Source organism: Montipora capricornis, chromosome 3 (genome assembly GCF_036669925.1).
Source record: "Montipora capricornis isolate CH-2021 chromosome 3, ASM3666992v2, whole genome shotgun sequence".
NCBI lineage: Eukaryota > Metazoa > Cnidaria > Anthozoa > Scleractinia > Acroporidae > Montipora > Montipora capricornis.
In genome coordinates, this window is record NC_090885.1 from 57,103,967 (window position 1) to 57,131,466 (window position 27,500).

Here is a 27,500-nt window from a genome sequence, read left to right on the forward strand (position 1 = left end):
GAGAATTTTAGCATTTGCTTTATATAATTGGCTAGTGAAATTTAACTTGAAAAATTTTACCCATGGTACAGTATTTGTCCACTGTATGCCATTTACATTTTTCATGATTTTCTTTTCTCCTTTGTTTTGCCTAGAGAACCCTTTCGCAGCACTGACAGGCACTGCTGATGCAGACACATGTTCTGTCATTATCTCAACCCTCTGCTTGAAGTATCCTCTGATGGTTCATGTTAGTCCAAATAGAAATAATTGGCATTTTGCAATTGTCAGCACAAAAGAAGATGGCATGTTTGCAGAACATGGCATCATTTCATACATTTTCATCCTGATTTAGATAAATTTACATTATTCTCTGCATTGAGATAGTATCTTACCACACAGTGAGCAATGAATATGAATGAGCATGAAATGCTCACATCAAATTTAATAAGTAGTTAATATTGTGTCAGAGTTCTATCACAAAGTCTGCTTTGCCTTGAATTTCCTTTTTAAATTTAAAAATTGCAGAGAAGACAAGGCCTTATTATGGCAAGGCCTTATTATGTATTTTTTAATTGTGCATTTAATGTGGGTGTAATTTACATCTTCAGATGGTGAAGTGAAATTTTTACCTCCCCAAATAGAACTCATTCACAAAATTTCTTTGCAGTACAACCTACAAGTCTGATGGCAGAGACCACATCATTCCCCACTATTGTATAAATTTCCTAAGAACATCAACATCACTTTTGAATAATTCGCTGGTAGTATAAATGATGAAAACAATGAATAATTACTATGGCTAGACTTGATGGAGTTACCATAGATCAAGGACAGAATTATCCAATAAAGTAATAAACTGGAACTTCATTACTGACTCATTTTAGCATATATTATCAAGCATGCCTTCATGATCACTTGATGTAACTAAGCGTGTTTGCACATGAGATAAATGCAGTGAACCAGGTTGGCCTGACAGACACATACACAAAATATTAAATTTCTGTCGGCGTATCTGTTGAGATAAGATGTTCTTTAAAAGGAAAGAAAATCACTGAAAGAAAATGAATGAAAGGACATACTTCCTTCCAGCGCTGCATTCAAATCGGATAAATCGAAGCCTGCGAGCTCGAGGGATACATTTCGTAACCACGTTAGATAGTACTCTCTTCCCGACAAATGAATCTGGCGTTTGCTCGGGTCTTTTCGCACTTTGAGTATTTATTCCGATACAATCACTTACGTGGAGAAATAAAGCTAAAAGGTATAAAAGCGGACTCGAAGCAACTTCAGAGGCGTTGCTTCCCCGAGCAAACTAAAAGGACTGCTTACAAAAAGTGTAAAGAAAGACAAATTCCCGTCGACTAAAATGCCCCTTGCAGAATCTTTCCCTGTCATTTAAAGTTTAAATGACCACCTTCAACTGGCTCAAGCTATATAAAACGACCGAAGAACCACAAGTTGAAACCACCGCTTCGAAAGCCATTTTTGTGTGCATCACAGCGCGCGGTTGGAAAACAGGATACTACAATTTTCAACAACCAATCAGACAAAAGTCTCCTTTGTTGGGAGCGAGAGGGGGCGAGACGAAATAAACAATGAGCTGGCTGCAGGCGCTTCCTCTTCCGCTCTCCCTCGCTCCGCGCCGCGCGTTTCGCGCGCGCCCAATTTTTCCCTCTCCCTTCCCCTTTCTAGCGCCTGCCACGCAGGCTAACATGTGTCAAGCTTACATTTGCATAAACATCAAGCCATGTATGGTTTCGCAAGTAACGGAGTCTGCTTGTCAAGTGAGAAAAATAGTCGAAAACTACTAGTTGTTCGCTTCTTGTCAGAAGCTCTCGCTTTCAGTTAATGGATTCCTCTATTAGATAGGATTTCGCAGCAGCTTGCTGTCTCCTTCTTCTTCGTCTCATGGTCAACGCAAGAAGCGACTAATCCGGGTTTGTCATGCTCACCGCTATTCTCCTTCTTCAGTTCGGAAAGGAAAAAAATACATTTGAGCTATGGCAACCAGTTATAACCAACTAGAAACACCTTACATAAATTCATTAATCTTTCTCTTTCATCTTTTAACAGAACGACGCGGTTTATTTCTCATTAGACTGGAAAATACCGTGTGCTGTTGTATTCACTCGAAGAGACATCAATAGCCGCCATGAAACAACAAGTAAGTTAAATGGCCGGACGACATATACGAATAGCTTTCATGTGCTCTTTAGGACTTTATCTCTTTAGGACTTTCAGTTGTTTTGACATCGGACGTCTGTGCGGGGCGTCGTACCTTCAAATACTGGCCGGAGCAACCGTCAGGTTTTTTAAATGACTGGGAAGAAAGTGTTGTCTTTGTAATGACAACATTCTGTAAATGGTTGGACTTTCAGTCCTCCCGGATAAGGACTTTAAATCGTAGGGCCCGTCTCACGGCACTTTTGTGGGGCGGTAAACAACCAACACACTGTTTGAAAAATAGGGCAAATAGTTTTCGGTGTTATGGTCTTTAATTTCAGAACTTGGGATACCTGTGGCACTTGTGTCCAGAAATGCACTCCTAATTTGGATATCCTACTCAAAGTATCCCGTTAAGTATATGGAACAGTGTCTTATATAGTTTATGGAAAAATTACTCAACTTAAAACGACGTCGACTCAAAACGTTTCTCGAGTCGTTTTTCGAGTCGGCTTTGTGTACGTTTTTAGCTATATATATATTTAGTTCCTTCCGATAAATTTTTTTTAACAATTTGTTTAGTTAAGGGGGATAGTTTTGTACACCAAAATTATGCAATAAAAAATATAGATCACCATGCTCGTTTAAGAGTAAAAGGTCGTGCCTGTCTATTTCAATTTCTTAGATCGAAAGGACAAAATTCGCCATGTTCTTCGAATGCGTGTGCAATTTCTCTCACGTGTTTTGAGAACTGTTTCAGCGTGTATGATCAAATTTGCGTGAATTGCAAATTTGATCCAATTTATAAATATTGACACACATATGCGCAGTACAGGATGCGCAGTGCAATACTGAGGAATCACTTTCATGCCCCAAACTAATAACTTTCATGCTAATACTATAACTTATTAGATGCCATTATTTTCCTTTGCTTGAACAGTCAGTCAAAGAATCGATGACAGCGTACTTTATCAAGATGTTTCCCTTGTAAGGAGGGGAAGTATATCCCGGGAGTTCACACCCTTGGGGACGGATGAACTGCCTAGCGAAGGGGACCTCGTTGGATTGGACGCCGAGTTTGTTACACTGAATCAGGTACCCAGTGGTTTCTGCTGGTTCTTTACAGCCTTAGTCTCTCTTTACTCTCAAGGATTTCTCTTTACCTACCTGTATTATTGTACATCAGTGGAACTCGAGGTTTTAGTGTTACAGCGTATCTTGAACAAGGTGTAAGCGATCCGGGGGGGGGGGGAAGGGGAGATAATTCACATCGGTCGTCAAACTTTCTTTTAAGCTAGTCATGACAAAAAAACAAAAGAAGTGTCTACTTTCAACGACATCAACATCAGTTTGAATTAATGAATCTTTATTTCACACTTTGATAATTTCGACTGATTAGGATTATGTATTACGAGAAAGAAAATTGAGGGAAAATAGATATTTAAAAGAATGAGAGAGGCTGAGGCTTTCAACTTGGCCACTGCATATTGCAGATGGTTACAAAGTCTGAGTTAAGTTTGTTTGCTTCTGTTTTATTTTGTGTTAGCTTTTTCATCCACGCCAATGTTAAGCAAAAATTCACACCTCAATCGAACGGAAGTTGTTACTCACTGTCATCATTTTCTCTTGATTCCTTCAGGAGGAAGCTGAAATAAGAAGCGATGGAACGCGGTCGACAATAAAACCCAGTCAGATGAGCGTAGCACGTGTTTCAGTTGTGCGGGGGTAGGATTATGCAAATTCCGTTCTCACCCTTTCTATGAGAGGCAGGTCGAAGCAGGTCATGTCACAGCGCTTGCAGAGATCGAAGCGATGAAAAGCGATGCGAACAGAGACCGAGGAATAGACGGACATTTCTAAAATGAATTGCTGTAAACGTTGTCGCTCGTGATACAGGGTTTTGCTTTGTTCAATGAGAATAATTTGGATTATTCCACTGAAACATTTTAGCTCTTGCATGATTTTTGGAGACGAAGTGGTTTTTTTTTTTTTTTGCGGAACTCCTCGATATGTCCAGGATTGACCGTAATGAGATGTAGATTTAAATAAGCATCACGAAGTGTCCTCTTTCTTCAACATCACTCGTGTCTCGGAATACAGACAATTTATGTCACAGTGTCCCCCAAAGGCTGCTTATCAAGTAAACATAACCAGCTGCATTTACCCTCACCAAAAGTAATCCGAACCCCCCCCCCCCCCCCCGCCCCTCCCCAAAGGAAGCAAAGCCTAAGCCTTAAAGGGACATTTCGTGATGGATGTCAAACTTGGGCGTGCATCTAATTGTAGTCATTTCTGGACAAAAGTGCAGAGAATAGCCCTTTTCACGGTTAGTTTTTCTCATTTGCATTACAATATAATCTAGCATGTATGTGAGGCAATTTCGGGCTATTTTGTAGTTTTAACCCGAAATTGCCTCGCATTCACGTTAGATTACATTGTAATGCAAATGAGATAAACTAACCGTGAAAAGGGCTATTCCCGAGAATTTATGCGAAAACGACTTTGGACTAATAATTCAAAGGTATTTTTGCGCGGTTTACTGAATATGCGGGAAAAGCAGATTTTAACAAATGCCATTGAAATCCAACAAGAAAATTGGGGGTAACGTAACCACGCATTTTCGAAGATAATTAATCAACAATATTTGCAAAAAGCTTTAAAATACAAAGCAATGTTGGCGTTCTTTTCCAAATTGAAGCTTACTTGAGAAGCTTACTTGAGAAAAATGCGTGGTTACCCCTAATTTTCTTTTTGGATACCAAGGGCACTTGCTAAGTTCTTCTTTTCTCCCCATAGTTTTGAACCGCGCAAAAATATTCCGGTAATAATAAGTGCCACCCATAGGAAAGCCGAATGTCTCGAGATGCGACGAATGTATGCGCAATAACAATATTAGGCACCGTCCTTAAAAGGGGCACTACAGCGTGTGTACCCATGAGTTTTACACAGCTAATTTATTTTATCTCTGTTCTTCAGTAACGGGCCATTGGCTGGTGTGCCATTTATAGATGATTATATTTCAACGACTGAACAGGTTAGTTTGTATCGGAGAACAGACTTGTCCTTGGCTAGAGAAAAGAGAAAAAATGTTGATAAAAGGAACTACACTGGAGAGTTAACAATCTATCTTTAGTTCGCCCTCTTCCCTGATAGTTGAGGAACCTTGAAATCTACGACAGTGATGTCATCGAAACATCAACAAGGAACTTAACACCTGATTGGCAAAATTTTGAGCTTTGATTTTTATCCACAAGCTGTTTACTTTGCGTGTAAGTTTTGGATTTCACGGTCCGCCATTATTCACCTCAAAACTCACTAGCTTAAATTTTAGCGTGTAAATGCATCTATTATATATGCAAAACACGAATTCCAAGTCTGAAAGCCCTAAACTACCTTGCTGCATTTTAATTCAGCCGCGTACACATGCTTAGCATTCTTAAACTAGTGAGTCTTTGACGTCATTTTTTCTCGGTCTCTCAAGATTTTAAAGTTAGTAATGGCGGACTATTAAATTGTATAATTCCAGTTAAAATAAATAGGAGTCTTTCTGAATCGGTCTTTAAATGGCGTATATTTGTCCAGACTACTCGCGCTTCATCTTTCACAAAGAAACTTAGGTCATGGTTGTTCAAGATTCCTTCATAATCTCAGCTTTATTACATTTAAGGAGGTACTGTATCCGCAAGGTCAAGGCGCCGGAATTGCAATGTGGAATTCCCAGGTTGAATTCCCGCTTTGACAGCTCCTGGCTGGATTTGTTCTTGGTAGTCGACCTTTCAGCTGCACTTATAATTAGCTAACTGGTCTGTGTCTGGGCAGTTGAGATTTTTAGTAATTGGTTCTTTTTTTGTGCATCAGTTGTTTCATTGACCGTTTTTATACTAGAGACGCATAATCCGTACAGACGAATTATGCATCTCTCATGTCATCCTTCAAGTGTAAAGACGGAACGAACTATATTAGACGTATTAGGCAAATATCTGTGTTTTGTCTGGTTGTGCGTTTCTAGTATAAAGACGGTCACAGGACGCATTATCCGTCTGGACGATTGATCTTCCGTTCTACGTTGTTGAAGAAGCACAACGAAATATAGTTTGTCTAGACGATCAATCCGTCTCTATAGTATAAAAACGGCAATGCATTGTCTCTAAAAAGCCCCTTACCAGAGCGGGTGGATTACTTCAATCTAATTATAACTATTATCATTTTCGTCCAGCTTTGGTTTCTGTTTTTCCAGGTTGTTGATTACCTCACCAAATTCTCTGGTATAAAACCAGGAGATTTAGACGCCACAATGTCCTCCAAGCATCTTACTACCTTGAAAACGACTTACCGCAAGCTGCGAGCTTTGGTCGCTAGAAAAGTCAAGTTTGTTGGTCACGGACTGAAAAAGGATTTCAGAGTAATAAATATTCTGGTACGTAATGATCATTAAAGGAAAACGCATTGCCTCTTCCTGGTTTTTTAGTGCTTGTGTACGCTTGAACCGTTGAACTCTTTTCTTATTCAAACAATTTGGGTGAAAAGACACCCTATGTACCACTTTCATCATGGCAGCCGAAATAAAATGTTCTTATGTTTTAACTCTTAAAATGCCTTTCTGGAATGTACGGTCACGATGTTAAGTTCTGTTTTACGTGATTCATGCCTGGATGGGTGACCGTCTCAAAATACCCTGCGCTGAACACTGTGGGGATTCAGGCTGGCGCATTGGTTGTGAACCATGCCTCCCATCCCTTCGATTTATTTGACCGGAATTTAAACCTGGGACAACCAGAGTCAAATGCAACCAGTGACGGGTGTTGAACCCGGGATCGCCGGGTCTCAAGGAAAGCGCACTGACCAATGGGCCACGCTGTCTCTTGAATGCTTTTAGCAAAGAGGAGGCGATGTCCTGTGCTTGACTCTTCACGATTTTGTTCCCAAGACTTGCGCTGGTTTGGGACTAGATATCCATCAGGCACCCGGCGCGATTAATTCACACTCTGCATGTGTAGTTGTGTTGATTTTGCGCTTGGCACTCTGTGCGAAGGGTAGGATTGAATATTTGTTCCACCAGTAGGTCCGATTGACACTAATATATTAAAGAGAATAATTGGTCTGCCACCGGTTATGAAAGTGGTCTATTAAGCATCTGTTAAAGAGTTAAATTAAGGTTATGGTTGACATGACACTATCCCGTTGAATTCGCCTGAATATTTCGGGTGTCTATATAAAATCGTCGTGATAACTTGAGTGCGAGCATCACTTTCCGCCATCTTTCGTCTATAACCCGCACCTCAAAAACCATTACTTCCATTAGCCCTATCACGGCCGGGAACACATGACCCCAACAAATTGGCCTGCTCTCAACTGTGTGCCGGGCTACATAGCTCTGGTATAGACTTCGACCAGGCTCCGCAGTTGGTGTTGGACGAAAAGGAACGTGGCGAAAAAACTTGGCAAGCGAAGCCCAGGCTCTGCGGTTGGCAGAGGTTATCGGTTCGAATCCACTTGAGGCCACCTGGGTTTTTCTGGTGTCTATAAGAGACAATTGCTTAAAATATGTATATATGTACATTATTTATATCGTATATATTAAAGGGAAAAGCAGAAATATAATAATACTAGCGTCTATAAAAATATATGTCAAATTTAAGAGAAATAGACCTGTTTAAAAAGATAAGTTTTCAGCTCTCTCTTTAAGATGTTCATATTGTCCTCTGCCCTAAAGGAAGGTAGTAAAGTATTCCAAAGCGCTGGCGCGCCCACAGAGAAAGCTCGATCACCAGTTGCTCTTTTTCAGGTGTCTTTAAGAGACAAATGCTTTAATTGTGCTGATAAGTACGAGTATCAGTTTCAATCTTTCGTCTACAGCCCGCGCTTCAAACAAACATTTCTTTCCTCCATGACTCTATTTTGTAATCCACCTTTGTTTTTGCAGGTACCAAAGGAACAAGTATTTGACACCGTTGAGCTGTTTCATCTTCCCCGACAGCGTTACATCTCACTTCGATTTCTTGCTTGGTATTTCTTAGGTAAAGCGACTCGAATGTTTTTATTTGCCTTTTGTCTGCATGTTACCAATGGCTTCATCGTTTGTTCTTAGAGGTGCGTCTCCAAGGTGAATATTGAGTGGTAGGTCGAATCGTCATTCCGCTGACCACCGGACCGTCTAACTCTGTACTAAAATTAAACTAACCGACTGTGGATCTGATCGAATGACTGACGGACGGACTATTTGTGAGTCTTCTCCAGAACCCGGAAAATAGCCTGACTTCTTTTTGTGTTTTGTTTTGGTGGTCTTATTTGGTCGAAAACGTTTCCAACTAATCGACCTAGGCCGACCATCTCCTGATAAATGCACCAAAACACCGGGCGCTCTGTGCCGTATTCTTTGACCGAGCGAGTCACTGTCTGAGTGAGATTGAGTGACTGACTTATAGAATTATTGACCGTCCAACAGATTATTAGCCTGCGAACGCAGACGTATTTCCGGCCGTCGTTTCCCTCTAACTGACTGACGAAAGCTTGGTTTTATCAAATGAGTCAATGAAGATAAATTAATCACGGTATGAAATATCTTTGACTTAAAGTTTCGAGCGTTCATTCCCTCTGAAGAAGGGCTAACTGTGGAAACGTCAGCTGTGGTTACGGTGGTTAAATAACCCTTTCATTCGCACGATCGAAACGTTGATCCTCCCAACTAGTACCGTAAAGTTCTTTGTTGGGTAGTCATGAGAATTTGGTACTATATCAAGATCACACCTCTTAAGCAGATGATCATCTTCATTCTCAATACCAGTCTGAATGACATTTCGTTGAGTTTGTGAGGAGAATTTACAAACCAATCACTCCTGGGGTTCAAAGGGTTTTAATTAATTTACCTCTATCATTTCATTTTTTTTTGTCTTACTCCCTACCGACCTAGCAGCACAGTTTCTTTTTAATGCCATCCTCTTTTTTTCTCCGTTTAGCGTCGTCCGACCGACCCAAATTGTTGCTATTTTCAAAAAAAAAAAAGTAACGACGTAGTTAAACCATTTTCATGTCGCATAGGAGTTTCAGTGGTTTATCTTTTTTCCCATGTTGTCTTAATTTTACAATAACATCAACCAACTTTTCCGCCATATTGATTTTGGATTCACGTCTTGTTGTTTTCCAGGCTCCGCAGCAATGATGCTGGCGTAGCAGGCCTCCATTTCCGAGACTACTTGTAAATTTTTTTTAGGTTCCTTTTTTTCAATCCGACCGACCGACCCAGTATCAGGAAACGCATTCGACGCTAAAGGAAAAAAAAGGGGGTGACCTAAATTAATCCTTGGATTTATCTGACTGGATAAGCAAAACAAAAGGAAAAAGGCCTGTTAAGCATCATCATAAAATGGTTAACTCTACAGTAATAAGGTTGTCTTCGTTATTTGAATGACAATTCAATTGTTTCAGGTTTGACAATTCAGTCGGAAACTCATGACAGCACTGAAGATGCCAACACAGCCTTACAACTTTACAGAAAATACGAAGAGTTATCAGCCAGAGGGGAGTTCAAAAACGTTTTAAGACAAGTGTACGAGCACGGTAGAAAATCCGGTTGGCAGATAGGAGACAGCTCTTTAGACTGAGTGAAGAAGATTCCCAAACACTTGGATGATGGAGAGAACCTCTCCAGCATATCTTGAGTTTGACTGTAAAGGGAACCTCCACTTCGACAAAAAAATAACTTGAAATCACAGGAAATAACCGTTACAGTCAAGTCAGTCTAAAGTATTTTCAAAGAAATTGTGTGTATCCGGAATAAATAAGGTTTATAATTGCCTATTTTTGTTTTCGAATTTTGCGGGCGCCGCCATCTTGAATAATTGTGACGTGTACGGTTGCCCTATTGTTATTAGACAAAAGCTCTTTGTGTCAGAGCAATAGGGCAACCGTAACACGTCACAATTATTCAAAATGGCTGCGCTCGCGAAATTTGAAAGTGAAAATATGCGATTTTAAAATTCATTTTTCTTGATATAAACACTGTTTTAACACTGCAAATTTGCCTCCAAAGCAAATTTTCACACAACGGAGAGTCTATATTATCGTGGTAACGTCGCGCGTAGAAATCGTCGAAGCCCCAAGAAAATTGAAAGCCTTTCCTTCCTCTTTTCTTTGCGGCTTCTCTGTTCGTATCATGGCTTGCCGCCGATATTTTGACGCGCGCAAACGACCTCGTCCGCTGCGCGAGCAAGGCGTTCGTTTTTTTTCCGTCCTATGCGTTTAGCCTTAGTTGAGTTTTTGCGATTTGCGTAAGCGTTAAGAAACATGAGCATCAAGCCTTCCTGGCTTTTTATCATCAAATTGTTCTCTGCGCTTGGATATGTCTATGCATATATCATCAAGACCAGGCGTAAACCCTGAAAGAAAGAGAAAGCTTAGATACAACCATTGCAATCAAATGTAAACTAAGCCTTACGTGAACGCCAGTGACTTTGGCCCACCTATAGAAAACGCATCTTGTCATTCTCTTCTTGAAATTTCGGTTTTAACGACGTGTGAACATCAATAAAAATGTCAGTTGTTTGACCGACGACGGAGCTAGTGAAAGACGTGGATACATTTTTCATTGGACGTAATGATAATCTTCATTTAAGAGGTAAGTCATTTGGTACTGGTGTACTAAGTTGGAACACAAAAAAAACCAAATTATCTCAATCAAATCAAATGTTGGTTTTTGAGGAGAGGGGAAAATCGGATTACCTGGAGAAAAACCTTTCGGAACAGAATCGAGATTCACGAACTCAACCCACATATTAGGTAGTCTTCGAGCAAACGGTGTGTTTGAACTTGAGCGCTCATCGTACTGTGAGCGTTCAAGCTCAAATACACCGTCTGCACGCCGGCACCATACGAGGTTGAGTCCGGGATTCGAACCCAAGACACATTTCCCTCCCCGTCCACAAACAGAAGTTCTTTAAAGTCCTTCTATGACCAGAAAATCAATTCTTCTTTTCCTTTTGATTTCAAAACTATGTTAACTAAACACCAAGTGACGCACGTTTTAAGCCCTGATTTAAAAAAGACGTGTACACCTGTTTATTTTAACTGGAATTTCATTAGTTCCTTCACTTTAAATTGATTGTCCGCCATTACCAATGTGAAATCTTCAGAGAGCTGGATCGAGGACAAAATGACGCCCAAGAATCAATCATTTAAGAATGCAATGCGTGCGTAAACGGCTGAATTAATAAGTGGCACAGGAGGTTTGAGCTTTCAGACTTTTAAACTCGTGTTTTGTATATATAATAAGCCGCGTTCCGCGATGAATGTTTTTTTAAGGGGAGTGGCACTTCACTACAGAAAAAGATAATGGTTGGTAAGGAAGCTTTTTAGTCAAGAGCCCTGAAAAAGGTTGCATGGATGGTTCTGTGAACTAACTTTTTCAATGGAAATCTGACATCGCTTCAATCGGAAGGCGCATGCCCAACTAGTCCCAACCCTCTGGGAACTGGTATTTTGACAAATGTATCAAAGGAGGGCCTTATGCATGACGTCATACTTTATGCAGAAATAATTTCTTTTAAAATCCATGCTACAGATTTTGTGTTAGAATGTTCTCATACTGTTGCGTTAAACATGAGTGAAAAACATAGTTAGCTCGCTGAGTACTTAGGCAATTTCTGTTTTGATCAGGTGATTTACCAAATATGGTAGTGAGTCAAACCAGACAAAGAAAATGGGGAGATTACCAGAGATAAATATATAATTTAACTAGAAGTTATTTGTTGTAAAAAACAGAAAGAGGTTATTTTTTATCATTAATGCTACTGTACTTTGCCAATGGGGCAAAGGAACGGGATATTTAGTTAAAAAAACCTATACGGATATGAGATATTTGGGAGGGAAATTAACGGGATGCAGGATATTTTAAAAACCGAACTGGTATTATAGTGATACAAACCACAGGAATTAACGGGATAGAGGATATTTAGGGATATGGCCACTAATGAGGCCTTAACAATCAACAAAGCAATGCTATCACAATACTTAAAACTCTTTGGGGAATATCACGATAAAAAGGTGAAATTTCTTTGGAATACTGTCTGGTTTGTGTATAAAACAAAATAGAGTTTTATTTGGTTGTTTAAGGCCTTTTTACTGATATTCTTTTCACGTTTTTTTATTCCTGTACAAGGAGGAATGAATTAATTTTTTATTGTCAAATGTCATTGACTTGACCTATCACATACCATTAATTTTGATGTTAGGTCAAGTGTCTACTTAACAATTATTCCCCGAGAGCGCGTTGGATATGAGAGAGGCCACTGAGTATTATCCCCGCAGAAGACTTCTAATCTTATAATTTTTTAACTTCTTTTTCTTTGCTTGATTTTATTGTTTTTGGTTTTTAAAGTCTTTTTTCCAATCTTCTTTTCCCGTTTTTTGATTCCTGTATTGGGAGGAATGGCGATGGAATCCCCAAGCAGTGTCGTTGCTAAGCGGGTCATTTGAGCGTTCTGGGTCTGATTGCCACTTACAGGTTTTTTTTTTTTCACAATTTGTTGTTATCATCTACGTACATAACCGATTATACGTATAATTTACAGTCTTTCATCTCCCCGAGAAGGTAGGAGAGACGAAAGACTGGGATCGCAAAATCCCAGTAACGAAGACATAAATCCTTTTTTATATACTTGATTTATTTTCCCGTTTTTGATTCCTATATTGGAGGGAATGGCGTTGGAATTCCCAAACAGTGCTTTCTAAAGCCCTGGCCAAACGAGAGAGAAAGAGTTGATGAGAGTTGACGAGGGCTGAAACTCTCGCTCTCGTTTGGCCAGTAATTCATTTAGACTACGCTGTTCAAGTGACGCATATTCTTAAGTTAACTTGAAGTTACAACCGTCATGTTTATGCTCATAACCAAAAAAACGGCTGCTTTGAAGAGCACATTGTATCTTGCCTCGTTTCGTTAAAAACTGAATTAATTTTCCGCAACCGCGCACCTCACTTGTTTTCACACAACCACTTATATATTGCAAAGTATCTTTTCGCTATTAGAGATGAATAGTGAAAAAATCTGGGAGACACTGTCACCGTCACACTTCTTTCCTCGCATTCGAAATGTTCACTTCCCGTTGCCGTCCGCGTATCAAAAACCACGTTTGCTTTGAAGCTCCCTAATTTGGCGGTCTCACTTGGAATACCACAGGGAGACTACGTTTTAACTTCAACACAGCTTCGGTTTGGTCGTAGTCGCATATATTAATTCCCTATGCACTTGTTCTTTTGAGAACATTTGAGCCCTGTTGGCCTGGGTTACTATTAGGATGAGAGATGAACAAGAACAACCCTGTTATTTACTTTTTTTGTCCTTTTTTTTCAATTTTATTCCAGTAGTTGACACAATTCGTTTCTATCATTTCAATGGCCTCGCCTTTGTTTAAAGGGACAGTGACACGCTATTTTAGTCAAACTTCAAAACACTAAAAGACGTCTTTGCATCAATGAAGACCAAAAAATAATGCTGTAGTTTTGTTACCAATAACCATTGAAGTGCACTGAAGCTATTCTTGGTCAGTGGATAGCGTTGAACGCGCTCGCTGATTGGCTACTCAAACTCCGGTTATTCTTTGATATTCACCTCCGAGCAATTCGCGCGGAATTTGCGCCCGAAAATATTATAATCTTTGCAGCAATAAATGGTTTAAAGTCATCTTTTTGTGCTATATATATATTTAGTATATAATAAAAACAAATATTCACCTCAGTGTCGGTGGCTAGTGGTGGATATCTACCTTACTCGAATAGTTGTTAATTTTTTGCGTGCAATGATGGAGAATGCGACAAGGAATGGATGACACCACATATTAAAGGCGCAATTAGCGCTCGCCAGAAGGCCTTTTCTAAAGGTGACAAGGAAAGATACAAGCAGATGAAAGATAAAGTTGGAAATCTCATCAAGAATGCAAAACGCAAGTTTTATGAAACAAAGGTGAGTGAATTTCGCATGTCTAATCCACGCAAATGGTATAAATCTATTTACGCGCTCTGCGGTGCCGAAAGACAAAGAACAACACCAACAGCCCCGTCGTCTGATAAGCTAAAAGAGGTTGCAGATAAGTTACTGCAAGCCTTTACAGCACCTTGGAAAAATAGAACGGCGACGGCTTTGCTGGCCTCAGAAATATCTGATAGACTGCAAGATAGACCACCTCCCCTTTTAAGTATCGGTCAAGTAAAAGCCATAATGAAACATCTTAATGTCAGGAAGGCTACAGGCTGTGACGAAGTACCAGCGTGGCTCTTGAAATCTTTTCACGAAGAGATAGCGCCTGCTTTACATGACATTATCTGTGCTAGTATACAGCAGTGCAGGTACCCAACAGCATACAAGCACGCGTTGATTAGTCCTGTACCCAAAGTTAGTAATCCAACGGACATTAATAACGACTTCAGACAAATCTCTGTCCTTCTTCAAGCTGCGAAAGTTCTTGAGAAAATCCAACTCATGCTGAATAAAAGTAACATGAAGATCGACGCTACCCAGCATGCATTTCAGGAAAAGCGGTTAACTGTAACGGCACTCACAAGTATAACCCAAGATTGGTTCAATGCTACTGAGCCAACGAGTCCGTTTTGCGGAGTGCATGCCTTATTTTTGGATTTCCGCAAAGCGTTTGATCTTGTTGATCACGCCACTTTACTTGAGAAACTAGCTACCATGAATATCATCTCTCCTGTAGGACATTGCAGGTTTAATAAGCTCCCAGGGGTACTTTCTTGTAGTGGAGAGGTTATAGCTGGACTTCCTCAAGGCGGGGTTATTTCACCTACCATGTTTAACGTATTTATCAACGATATTGATGACTGCTATCCCCCGGGAGTTTCAATCAATACCTGTAAGTACGCTGATGATTGCACCCAATACGAACTGGTGCCGACCGGAAGTGAAAGTCACATGCATGATGTTATGGTAAAAATGGAGGCGTAAGCACAAGGAAGCATGCGCAAGAAACACATTCAGACGCATTTAATGATTGTTACGTAGTGTCCTACAGAAGGTACTGTGAACGAAATGATATATGAAAGGAATCATACATTGGACTGCTGATATGAAATCAAGTGAAGCTATGATCGTCGCAGTTATGAACGCAATTCTAGCAATTGCGTAGAGAAGCCTGAAAAATTCAGGACTTCAACGGAGTTGGAACCTGTGACGATGCCGGTGCGACGCTCTAACCAACTGAGCTATGAAGTCGCTGATGTTTGGGAGCTGGTCATTTGTGGGTTCAAATTTTCCCTCACTCTGGTCAATTGACCAGCTCCCAACATCAGTGACTTCAGGAGCTCCGTTGGTTAGAGCGTCGCACCGGCATCGCGAGGTCACGGGTTCAAACCCCGTTGAAGTCCTGAATTTTTCAGGCTTCTCTATGCAATTGCTAAAACTGCGTTTATAACTGCGAGGATCATAGCTTCACTTGAGATACTACTGTGTTAATGATAAAAAGCTGCTGAGCTAATTACCTATGTTCCTTTTGCTTATGCATACGTCGCTAGTGAAAACTAGCTTACGTCTTCACTTCTACAACATTTTGTAACGATCCTGTTCTTCCGTCGTTAGGAACTTGATATTTACGAACAGTTTTTTTCAAGTTATACAGTATATTGTTTCGAATGTAGCCTCTCACTTCAATATCGTGGCCGGAAACATTGAAATAATGTAAGTCCTAACATCTTTCCATAATTTCTCTTTAGACGATGATCCTGGTAGCATTATACCAAAGCACTACAGAAGAGTGGAGATCAAGTACTCCAAACTTGGTTAGTAACGAATGAAGTTTGGAATTAGATATCTTGGTGTGACAGATAAGGTTAACGTAAAGGTCCTTATTTCACGAGGGTAACATGTGACAGTGAACTAGAGTTACTGTTAAACTTGTGGCCCTCGGTGCGCACCTTTTACTCCCCTTCCTCTGCCAATGCTCCGTTTTACGCGTATTTGAAGCTAGAGATACATGGATCAAAGCAAAGTCGAAACAGACGTCGATCGAATGAGACGGAGATCAAACTGGCGACTCCTTTATCTCAGAAAGCCCGGCGCGGCGCACTAATCAACTGAGCTACCGCCAACGTCTGTCTCTGAAGACAGGAGACGGGAATAGGCGATATAAATACTCATTAATTGTATTCGGCTAAATATTTCAACATTGTTGAACACCTTTTCTTGTTGACAATCGATGTTGGAACAAAAAAAGTGTTGGCCTTAATCTACAACCATGGACAGAATTCTTGGGACACATTTCGAACGTGACATGACACTTTCTACACACAGGCGAAGCAACAACTGCGCGAGATTCGAACTACTCGTGCTTTGTCCCTCCCCCGTCTAAAAGTGGGTTAGACCTTATAATTAATTCACATGTCTCTCTGGTGGTCTCACATGACCACTGGCCAGTTGCTCTTGGCCCGAACTTTATCTCCCCATTTTTAAATTAAATGGTGGCGATCAAGAAAACCTACATGGTCCTTCTTGAGATCGAATTCGACTCTCTGTCAACACATCACATTTTCTTGAGGAATTAAGCCCTTGATTCATGTAGTTATAAGGTGTTTGTGTAATATTGGTCAGATCGCTGGGAAATTGAGGGTCGAGAGATATTAGCTGCGATGAGCTACTCGACTTTTTTGTCACGGTTGGACAAAAAGAAGACTAGTGACAGGCTATTGAACTAGGGTGATTCGAGTCAGGCGATGATAGTTCATCCCACGCACTGGCAGGACTGAAATCAGAGCTGAGGGGGATGGCAGCTTCCACGTGTTTCCTAGGTTACAGGACTGCAGCTGTGTCCGAGCTAATTTCGGAAATTTACAGGTTTAACTCATGTTAGTAACCATCGGACTTTTTCTATGTTCCAGGCATCATCGATAAATACAGATCTCTTTTCAATTAGCGACTTAAGATGAACCATCTCGTTCCTAATACAAGTCGATCATGATTATCTTGAGAAAATGGCATTTTGCAAGGAAGTTAATGCAATGGTTCCTTAAATCGTGCCTGGAAAACAGCGTGAAAATGTGGACTTGCCCAAGCAGCTAATGGTAAAACGTTGAACACAGCAACTAGAATGTGTCTTCTCCAGTCCTTTCTCCAAACTGCCATGACGGCCAAATTCTGATATCGCGTTTCGATCGCCAAGGATATACTTGTGAAAAGCCACTCGATCACTAATGGAACTACAGTCAACTTGGTAAAAGACATTAACAATAACCAGAAGAAGGTGTTCTCATAAATGAATTGATACAAATGGAAGAATCCATTTACAGAGACAATTGCGGAGGACTCATAGAGCATGCTCATAATAGCGATATCCGCTGTTATTCTCGCCGTACGCGGAGTTCTGTAACGCCCCCAAGTAGCTGAGGCTCGTTTCAAGATTCGTTGGCATATGTGATCGATGACAACAACTGTGCTTCGTTCTATGACTTCGGCAGCGCCATGAATGATTCCAAGATAAGCGATGTCTTTTAAGTTGACCAGATCCACCTGCATAATCCGGAATGTGATCGCTGATGCACCGTACAATGGCGCCATCATAACGTAAGAATAAGCTGGATGTGTTATTCTCCAAAGTCTCTGAACACAAATACGAGATGTTGTCTTGAAAGCCACCCCAAGGAGCGGAGAAACTAGAGCGATTATCAGTTTGCCTTTTTCGTTTTGTTTCTTATACGCAGGATAAATATATGAAGAAATGATGATACCCGCTGTAAAAGGTACTAAACAATAAATGGCGGAAAAAATGCATGAAAACAACGCGTTTTTGTCGCTTTGAGTGAAGGCAGAGATGATTTGTTAACAAGTAATTGTGGCCAAGAATACTCATGATAAAGAGAATGTCTAGAGGGATGGCTTGTTCGTCGGAAATCGGATAAGATTTAATGATTCCTAGGGCTTGTAAAGTCACTCTAAAGAGTGAATCCGAGGAAAACATGAACATGCAACATAGAAAGAGTTTTGTCTTGACTCCTGACAGTTGATATGGACGGAAACGAACCAGAGCAAGTACAAACACTCAAATATACAAAAAAATAAAACAGATGGATTGATAAATAACCTGCATCCATTGTAACTTAAGCGGAATTAAGTTCTTTGGTTGAAAATGACAGTTGAGATAAGTTTTATAGATAAGATAAGAGACCATTGTGAACAACATACCAATGGCGATGGCAGAGAGAAACGAAATCGAAGCACCGATGACCGTTGCCTTACAGACTGTTCGCAAAGCGGATGTTCTAAGCTGCTTCCAGGACATAGCTCGATCGAGATGCGCTTCCTGATTTTCGTTTTGTTCTGCGATATCTCTTGGGGAAGAAGCGTCTAAAAGGACCGTCTCAACTCTACAGAATCCTGGTAAGAAATCATCCACCGTCACTTCTTTGTTGCTGTATTCCTGATAAATAATCTTGTCCACCGGTTGAGCGTACCATTCTCGGCCTGTGTTCTGCAAAAGGCTGTATTCTAGAGTTTCTTGACTATATTCAGAATCGTTTGGGCTGTATTGTTCGGATACACTACTTGTAAAACTAAAGATTATGTGTCCGAACACTTCGATGCATGTGCGTCCATCCATTTTGTAGTTGTTTCAAGAAAAGTTCAATCGTGCAGTATGACAAAAAAAAACTGACTTCTCTTCCTTCTGTCCAAGTTAAATTTGTTTACTCGATAATCTTATCTCGAATATAACTATCTCTTATCCAAGACCGTTATTAATTAATCCGAATTACTTCCGACCACGTGCATCCTTTTCGCTTACGTAGAGGTTTGAGACTAATGTTGAAATATTCAGGAGTTTGTCTATCCTTACTTTCGTTTGTTGAAACACTGAAAATGGGATGCTCAAACTTATTGATAATTGACAAAGACGACCAAAAAAAAAGGGGTTAACGTTAAATCAATGGTTGACACTATCAAACCATCAACAATAAAAGCGCACACCGCCTGCATCGTCGTGCTTTCATCTATTTCGCGGTGTCTGGATACCCCGATAATGCACGACGCTCGAGTTTTTGATATATTATATCCAGCTCTCGTCTTGCGCCACTTATCTGATATCGTTTTATCGTATTGTGTAAATATAATAGTACAATAGCGAATAGCATAAATCAACTTAAAGAATTGGACGAGTTGCGACATATTTAGATCCGTTAAAGTATCTTTCCGGTTGACTGTTTAATAGCTATATGTACCCTTACTTTTGTCAAAACTTCGGCGAGTCGTTGAATAAATTCTGTCCGACCCGAAAGGAAGACATTTCTAAAATCCGCAGTGAAACGTGTTCCAAACTAAAATGTGTTTTTCAAAAATAGGCATTTTTCTTTAAACATGTTTAAAAACGTGGGTAAATCGGTGGAAGTTTTAACTGGAGTCAGATTAAAACAACATATCTTTACTTAAAATTATTTGTTTTACTTAGAAAAACCTTTATTTCAACAATTGATTCAAGAGAATGCATCAAATCTGGGTGCTGATACAACCCTGGGCTGAGGCAAGCCATACACCGATGTTTTAGCTTAGTATGTTCACTACGCAAAAATTCTGCGTGCTAACTATCTGCTGAGTTGGTGCATTGAGAAAACATGTAACTCACTATGCAAACAATTTACGTAGTGAGTATCTTGCGTAGTCAGTTCTATCTAAGTTTACCACGCAAAAATTCACTGCATGGCAAATATCACGCTAGGAGAACATTGTTTTCGGCTACTAAGTAACCCGATATTTTTAAAAGCAGCGAACAAGTATAGCTGTCCTTCCCTTCTCCAGAGCAGGCGAAATAAATTTTCTGTGAAGAAAAAATACACTTGTTTCAATTTCTTACCTTAAAACACTCAATAGAAAAGTTCACATTGTAGCTTTGGCGATGACAGGAGTTCTGCTGTTTCGATAACCACAGAGCTAACCAAAGCGCTTTTCAGACGAATGCTAGTAACTTAAGGCTAACCCGAGTGCTTTTTAGGGCTAATCCATAACTTGAAAAAGTTTGGACTGCCAGTCATTTAGTGTTTTTAACAACTTGACCGTTGCCGGCCACTGTGACATCGAATATCGAATTTAATATAGGAGATAGGTAGTCACCATATCAATATCTCACTCACTCACTTTCTCCCAAATTTTACCTTTGCCCGATAGGCAAGAAACTACTCCATCTGGGAAGTAATGGATTGGATGGTAAAGAACGTGTCAATTTTCCTTCCCATTGCTACATGTGAATTCTTATTTATCCGTCTGGATTTCTCTAATGGATCCAGGATCGTCTGGATTGCATTTGCCAACTCATTAGACTGCTTTCCTCAGCATTATGCAATTAGCAAAGCCGTCACTATTCACTGACTATTGAACTTGTTAATTAAAGACTATTGGCGTCAGCATTGCATTAGTCTGACATAAATTTACACCAAAAGATACGGCGTAATTTTAACAGTTCAATTTAAATTGGCCGCTCATTTTCAGTGCTCGTGTTCTCCGAATTTGACAACAGACACTGAACAGCATTGTGTTGAACTGGATAAGTCAGTATTATTTAGTATAACCTGAGAAAGGGAGTTAACGCCTCTTTAACTTAGAGCTGTGAACATTACCGTGACTGCAAGTTATCTTATCTTATCGGCTCTGAAGATGAATGAATTTGAGGTCCTTCTTAATTGGTGCAAAAAAATTTATAAAGTTGACGTTTTACTAACTTTTTGTTCCGTGACAACTGCTTCATGAGAAGTCTTATATTTTGTCTTCAACAAAATAAAACATTAGTTGCGAGATCGGTACAAGAAATACCCCATGCAAAAGAGTTACATCAATACAGCTTAATACTGGAAGAATTCATGCAGTGTCGAACAATACTACATAAATTAGAAGACAAACAGCTCATGAGCTTGCGAAAACTAAACCTTCACTAAGTGCCCCGCGAAATAAGCCAATCGGAGCGTAGATTGCATTGCCGCAACGTTTTTTTAGTGGCCAATGAAAAATGGTGTACTGTCGAACTTTACCAGATCTCACATTTCCACTGACAGAGTGAGATCTGGGTACGAAATTAAGTTTACAGCAGACATCTTTGATATTGGACATCCATCTTTTGATTAACTGACACCTGTCAGAACAAGGTATCCGCTGACCAGTAACACAAGACCATACAGCGGGTTCAAGCTTAAGCTCACCGAGGTCAGCTTTTTTTTTTTAAGTTGACCGCTGACCAAGTACTGGTTTTTCCATGGGATTGCAGGCTCAACCTAGGCGAACTCACCTGAACATAATTAAGAGAGGCTTCATTTTGCGCGTGCTTTCTGTGGCTCGACACGGCTACACGGCCATACTATATATCAACGAAAGTTCTTACACCGTCAAACGCTTTTCGTGTTCAGGTGGAAAACGGTTTGGATGATGTTTTATTTCTACATTTTTCGCTGGTTTCAATCCAGTTTGACATATCCCGATATCTGTGGTCCACACTGGTGGCTACGCAGTTATTCAAGTCAAGCATCGGCGGGATGTAAACTTAAAGCTGAGTGTTTATTTTTAATTTGCTTAGAGCCGCTTTTTTCTCTGTATTGCAATTTTTGGCATATCTTTAGAAGCTCTGATAAGGTTACATGATGCCTGGAGGACCTATATCTAGAACAGAAACGAAAGGACTGAGCGAAAGAGAACGACAACGACAAAGCAGAATACCAGTAATAGCTCATACTTAGCACACAAATTCTTTCCTTGGGCACTAAACCGTTTGTTATTTTTACGGATGCGTTATTTAAAGTGGATGCGTATTTTTAAAAGGTGGTTTAATCGGTTCTTCCTTTTTTCAGGAATGAAAATCGAATTTTTATTGTCAAGTGGGATGAAATAACAATTATCTGTACTCTTTTGGACATAAAAAAAAAGTTGATTTGTTTGTTTGTTTGTTTTCCTCTAAAATGCGAGCGAACAAGTGCTTTTTTAATCCGCTTGCCCAACTGGTTTTTGTTGTGCCTTGACAGTGACAAGAAAATTTTGGCCTAATGTTATAAACACGTATTCGCAATGAGTTCTCGTAAAATTAGGGGGAAATCTCAGTAGCTTGTGTTTTCAGAAGTTTGTTTAATTAAAGCACCCAAATGTTATTTAAGTGTTGGCGCAGATCGTGTTTGAAGTTCGTCCTTTCTTGGTTGCATTGCCGTAGTTTGCCGATTCTTGTACCAAGCCAACCTGGCGTGTTTCAATGAAATACATCAAAAAGTGAATGATCTTAGTGGAATAAAGTACATCAGTAAAACTCTTCTTTGACCTTGAACTGACAAAGTTGTTTTTATGGCTTCTAATTTTAGCATGATTCCTATTACCTGGCTATTGACAGTTGACTCTGAAATGGCTTTTTTTTCCTTTTCAATTCTCTCGCTGAGGTTGTGCTTAATGCTTGTTTTCTTTTAAAACTCATTCTGTTCAAGAAAAAATTATTGCCAAACTGGTGAATTGCAAAGTAAATTTCACTGGAAAAACCGATGTCGCACTCATCGCTTCGTAATTCATGCGATATCGGTTTTTAGCGTAAAATTTACCGTGGAAGTCATTAGTTAGGCAATGAATTTTTCTATAGAAGAAAGCAAAGAAAATGATTTAATTATTAAAGCAGCAACCGGAAACATCAAAATGCGGACAATTCGAAACCTTTTATTTTCACAAACCGTACAGGCAGTAAGAATAAATAACCAGGGAGCTCCGCTTTTAGGCTTGGCTAAATCTATATATTATTTGACTTCACATTTAACCCATTTTTTATTTATGTTTCCTTTTATTTATGTTCCTTTTACTGCTTCAGTAATTTCCAGTATGCTCGGTTGTAGTAGTTGGCATCTGATCCAACCACAGATGGAGCTTGCAACCAGCCCCCTTCATCACCTCGCTTGCCTTTCATCTTGTCTCCAGTCTGGAACAAATACCTCTGGGTCTCCAGGTTTTCGATGAAGTACTTGCCATCGCCTTGAGGAAGTATCTTCCAGTAGGCTCGATTGTAGTAGTTGGCATCTGATCCAACCTCAGATGGAGCTTGCAACCAGCCCCCTTCATCACCTCGCTTGCCTTTCATCTTGTCTCCAGTCTGGAACAAATACCTCTGGGTCTCCAGGTTTTCGATGAAGTACTTGCCATCGCCTTGAGGAATTATCTTCCAGTAGGCTCGATTGTAGTAGTTGGCATCTGATCCAACCTCAGATGGAGCTTGCAACCAGCCCCCTTCATCACCTCGCTTGCCTTTCATCTTGTCTCCAGTCTGGAACAGGTAACGCCCAGTCACGACGTTTTCAATGAAATATCTTCCTTCGGCGATATCAGTTTGTTGCCCTGGTGATCGATAATTCGAAGCAGAGGAAAGGTGTAAATAATGATGATGGGAACACTTGCCCACCCCTTGTATAACGATCAGCTATTTCGAGAGACGCCTCTCAGTCGTAGGGATAAAATTAACCCATCACAATAGCCATCAAGATAATGAAAATCAATTTTTTGCCAATGCGGTTTTCGTTATCTAGTGCTCTTTGAGTACCCACTTAAAAGGTCTTGGGCAATGGACTACCACAAATATCCGAACTTTGAAATTTTGATGCGTTCCATAATATCTTATTCTGGGAGGAGATCTTCCAAGGAAAATAGGGAAGATCGAAAGGCCTATAATTTTAGGGTAGTCACAGCTAAATTATAGTGATTGACCTGCGAGAAATCGTTTTCTTCAGTGTTTAGTTCTACCACAACCCTTTTGGAATTTGAATAAATACAAACCTTAGCACTTGTATTAAGTTCTATCTTTTAGCAAAACGGGACCATTGCTTAAGGTTTTTCGTCTTATTGAGGCAAATACATCATCATTTTTCTTGACTTCTTGAAATGTATAAGTAGTGACTTATTGAAGCATTTGATTAAAAAGTTTAGCGATAAAAAATTTTGATTTAAAAACATTTTAAAAAAGTTTGACGACGTTTCGACGTTCACATAACGTCATTCTCAAGTCAAAATGAATAAGAATTAAACAAGTATATATAAGATAAGTAAACAATAGGAACTAATGTACAATAGAAAATATGTATGAGAATAAGAATAAAATACAATAGAAAACAATAAAAATTAAGTAAAAAGTTTTGCATTAAAGAAATCCGCCAGTGCTGTTAGAAAGCAATTGAAAGAGCTAAACCATAAGATCAATAATGTCACTATTCAGCCGATATTTACTAGTCGTAAGCTTGAACAAGATCTTAAGCCGAAAGAGAAGAAACCTGACTTGGTAAACCAAAATTGCGTTGTTTACATATTTAAATGTGATCTGTGTGATGCAGATTATGTTGGAATGACAACCCGACACCTTCACCAACGCATCGTTGAACATAAGCAGTCATCAATTGGAAACCACTTCAGGGAACATCATGGTAGTCTCCTGGGATTGAAAAGCAGCCAATTTCACGTGCTTAAGAAGTGCAGCAGCAAATTTAACTGTCTTGTTTTCGAAATGCTGTTCATCAGGAAACTTAAACCTTCTCTCAATGTACAAAGTGACTCCATTAATGCAAAACTTTTTACTTAATTTTTATTGTTTTCTATTGTATTTTATTCTTATTCTCATACATATTTTCTATTGTACATTAGTTCCTATTGTTTACTTATCTTATATATACTTGTTTAATTCTTATTCATTTTGACTTGAGAATGACGTTATGTGAACGTCGAAACGTCGTCAAACTTTTTTAAAATGTTCTTAAATCAAAATTTCTTGAAATGTGGCGTTTAAATATCGATGACAACGACTTTTATATTTGCTCTATTTCATGGACATTGCCCGTTGCTTTTTGGTTGACGTAAGTGTACGTGTATTGTTGAAGAAGTCACACGCATTAAGTGATCAACAATGAAACGGGGTTGTATATGTTTTGTGTTGACTTTGTTTGCGTTTAACATATTCTGGGGAAGTCACATAAGCAGTTTCTACTTTCAGGGATATTGTCCTGAAGTGTGCAAGTGCAGAATTCGCTCGATAACGTATAGAACTTCGATTTTGTGGCTCTCATATTAGAGCAGTGATGAAAGCACTCGCACTCTTATGTGTGAAGTCGTTTCTTGGCTCTCTACTCAGCTCTGAGACGTTTTTTACCGGGTCGGGGTTTTCCATCTTCCTCAGAAACCAATATCGATTTGATTTGAGTTAATTTGATTGCTATAGTGTCTCCAACAAGTATCCTAGCGATAGCTACATCCATTTCAGCGCATTGTTCACGGAGGTCGTAGGTGGAACGTGTTGGTTTATTTAGATGACGCATTTAATAAATGACTAAGCAAACTCAGCCTCCCATGACAGCAGTGTCCAATTAAATCCTCCGCATTTTTTTGTTTTGTTTTGCATCAGCAGCCTTAGCATTCGCATTCACGATGCTTGAGGTGGCTCTACCCTTGATCTTATCAGTCTTTTGCTCAGTGACGTGATTCGTGAGGGAGTTAAAATTAAGCACATTTCTCCCGCGGTGTATTGAAATGTTAGGTTAGCAGGATCGGAATCCAGAATCCGGCCTGGAATGCAGATTAAGAAACCTTCAGTATAAAAGCAAATATTTAATGCTAGGGAACAATTTCAATGTCAAGTCAAAAATAAAGAAACGTCGTGGTCAAATTTCCAACTTATTGCCTTTGACGGAGCTTCGTTATAAAACCTTGCACCGAATGTAAAAAGACGTTGCTGCTCTCTAGCTCAAAATATAGTCATCGCAAAATTCGTCACACTATAAATCCAATCAAGTAATTGTTTCGTACTAATGAAAAGATGTTGTTCCCATGGTCAAAACCAAATTTTTACGTTTTATTTTATTTTATTTTGATTTTTGTTTTAATTTGGCTCAAGCAAAGGCTTATTGCGAACACGCCTTTGATACCCTTTTATGCAATCAAGTCATGTTCATATCCATTCAAGCAAGCTAAATGATAGCTCGAGGTTGAGAAACGTACATAATTCACTTTACATGTCAGTAGGTGATCAGTTTCAGCAGTTTCCTACTACTGTTTATTTTTGGTTATATGTTTAATGTTTTGAGTTGTATTTTGTTTGTATTTCTGTTGTTACGGCAAATGGAAAGGAAAAGAAGGGGTAGAGATCATAGCACAGGTTATGATAGATGGACGTGAAACAACTTTTAGGGCCTGATTACATGGCGAATTTTAGACCGGTTAGCCTGGGTGAGGTTTTAGTCCGGGTTCTGAAAGAAATCCTCTTGAAATGAAGGTGGCGATTGCATGAAGAAGGTTTCAGCCCAGGCTGAATTGCAACCCGGGATGAAAATCCTTGTCCAGTTTTTGTTTTCAGCCCGGGCAAACGGGCTGACAAATCCATGTAATCGCTATCATTTTTTCAACCCGGGCTGAAAAAGGAACGTGAGCATGCGCATCGATTGTCTTTTCGCATGTCAGTAAATTCTTGGAAATTTGCGTCTCGCTCGAGGGATGAAATTGAGCCTGTAATCGCAACAAAATTTCAGCCCGGGCTGAAAGTCACCACGTAATCAGGCCCTTAGTTTGGTTTATACAAGGAAGCGTTCATTAGGTTAACTAAGTTTTTGTTTTCTTAAATTTGCGAACTGTACCTTCGTCAATTTAACAGTGGCAAAACGTATGGAACAGGTGGTATCACTAGGGCCAAGTAGTATTTCTTTTTGTGCGTAAAAATAAAATACAGGAAAAATGGCGGTTGGGTGAATGTGCATATTAGGCACTTCATGGATGCTCGGATATTGCTCTATCCATTTCAAAGAATTCCCTTGCTCGTAAAAAATAAAAGAAAACAAAGAATAGATCACAAAAATTCAAACAACTTAGCGATCAACCTAACTCTTTTCTGATCTGATAAAACAAACTAAAACCAGCCTGCTGTTAAAAAATTAAAATTTCCTCCTTTCAAGGAACTTTGTCTTCTGTAACGTAAACTTCCTGACTGTCTCCGTAATTGACGTACACTCAAATGTACGCTCGGCTGTGGCAAACGGTTCTGCCAGGACCGGTAAAACTTCAGTGAATAACTGGTTAGCAATTACAATAACTGCTCAGCAAACATGATGAATAACTGGTTAGCTTGAATGTTTCTGCTAAACGGAAAATTTTAGCGAGATTAGTACGCGACTTTAAATCAAACGCTCTACGCGACGAGCATTGCGACATATAAATTCAGGTGTAGCTCGCGCACAACATTAAACGTAAACAGCGCGCTCGTTGAACCTAACTCATAGAGACAAAGCGGAATGTTCAGCGACACAAGCACGTAAGTGAAGATAATCATCAAATAACCTCATGCGAGCACAGGTTTATGTTTACTTTAAAGGGGTACTCCGACGAAAAAACACGATTT

At 39.7% G+C, this 27,500-nt stretch overlaps 3 protein-coding genes and 1 pseudogene across 9 annotated transcripts in view; 2 read left to right on the plus strand and 2 right to left on the minus strand.

Annotated features, from left to right (window-relative positions):
• Positions 1 to 12,199, plus strand: part of LOC138040630 (PAN2-PAN3 deadenylation complex catalytic subunit PAN2-like) — a gene marked incomplete at its 5' end in the record, with an annotated part of 14,304 nt that extends 2,105 nt beyond the window's left edge. The window contains 7 exons of the mRNA XM_068886322.1: positions 2,056 to 2,146; positions 3,086 to 3,240; positions 3,785 to 3,870; positions 5,122 to 5,179; positions 6,383 to 6,562; positions 8,069 to 8,162; positions 9,571 to 12,199. Coding sequence (XP_068742423.1) covers positions 2,056 to 2,146; positions 3,086 to 3,240; positions 3,785 to 3,870; positions 5,122 to 5,179; positions 6,383 to 6,562; positions 8,069 to 8,162; positions 9,571 to 9,746 — 840 coding nt within the window. The remainder of the gene's footprint in view (positions 1 to 2,055; positions 2,147 to 3,085; positions 3,241 to 3,784; positions 3,871 to 5,121; positions 5,180 to 6,382; positions 6,563 to 8,068; positions 8,163 to 9,570) is intronic.
• Positions 12,200 to 13,960: 1,761 nt separating this feature from the next.
• The window catches only part of LOC138040631 (PAN2-PAN3 deadenylation complex catalytic subunit PAN2-like), a 110,681-nt pseudogene continuing 97,141 nt past the window's right edge, over positions 13,961 to 27,500 (plus strand).
• LOC138042449 (uncharacterized) lies at positions 16,948 to 18,811 on the minus strand. The gene is made up of 2 exons (XM_068888337.1): positions 18,190 to 18,811; positions 16,948 to 17,933 (listed from the first exon to the last, which is right to left on the minus strand). The coding sequence occupies exons 1-2, from the start codon at positions 18,735 to 18,737 to the stop codon at positions 17,135 to 17,137; spliced, it is 1,347 nt and encodes a 448-aa protein (XP_068744438.1). The 5' UTR covers positions 18,738 to 18,811; the 3' UTR covers positions 16,948 to 17,134.
• The window catches only part of LOC138043465 (uncharacterized), a 35,489-nt gene continuing 30,770 nt past the window's right edge, over positions 22,782 to 27,500 (minus strand). For all 7 annotated transcript variants that reach the window (XM_068889742.1, XM_068889740.1, XM_068889746.1 and 4 more), the window contains one exon: positions 22,782 to 23,470. In XM_068889742.1, the coding sequence (XP_068745843.1) occupies positions 22,938 to 23,470 (533 nt within the window). In that variant the 3' untranslated portion in view covers positions 22,782 to 22,937. The remainder of the gene's footprint in view (positions 23,471 to 27,500) is intronic.

Excerpts from the sequence above, each read along its gene's own strand:
- LOC138042449 (XM_068888337.1), bottom strand. The coding sequence starts at position 18,737 with ATGGATGGACGCACATGCATCGAAGTGTTCGGACACATAATCTTTAGT. Across the intron at positions 17,934-18,189 it reads TCCATCTGTTTTATTTTTTT|CGACAAAAACGCGTTGTTTT; the intron begins GTATATTTGAGT and ends CTTCACTCAAAG.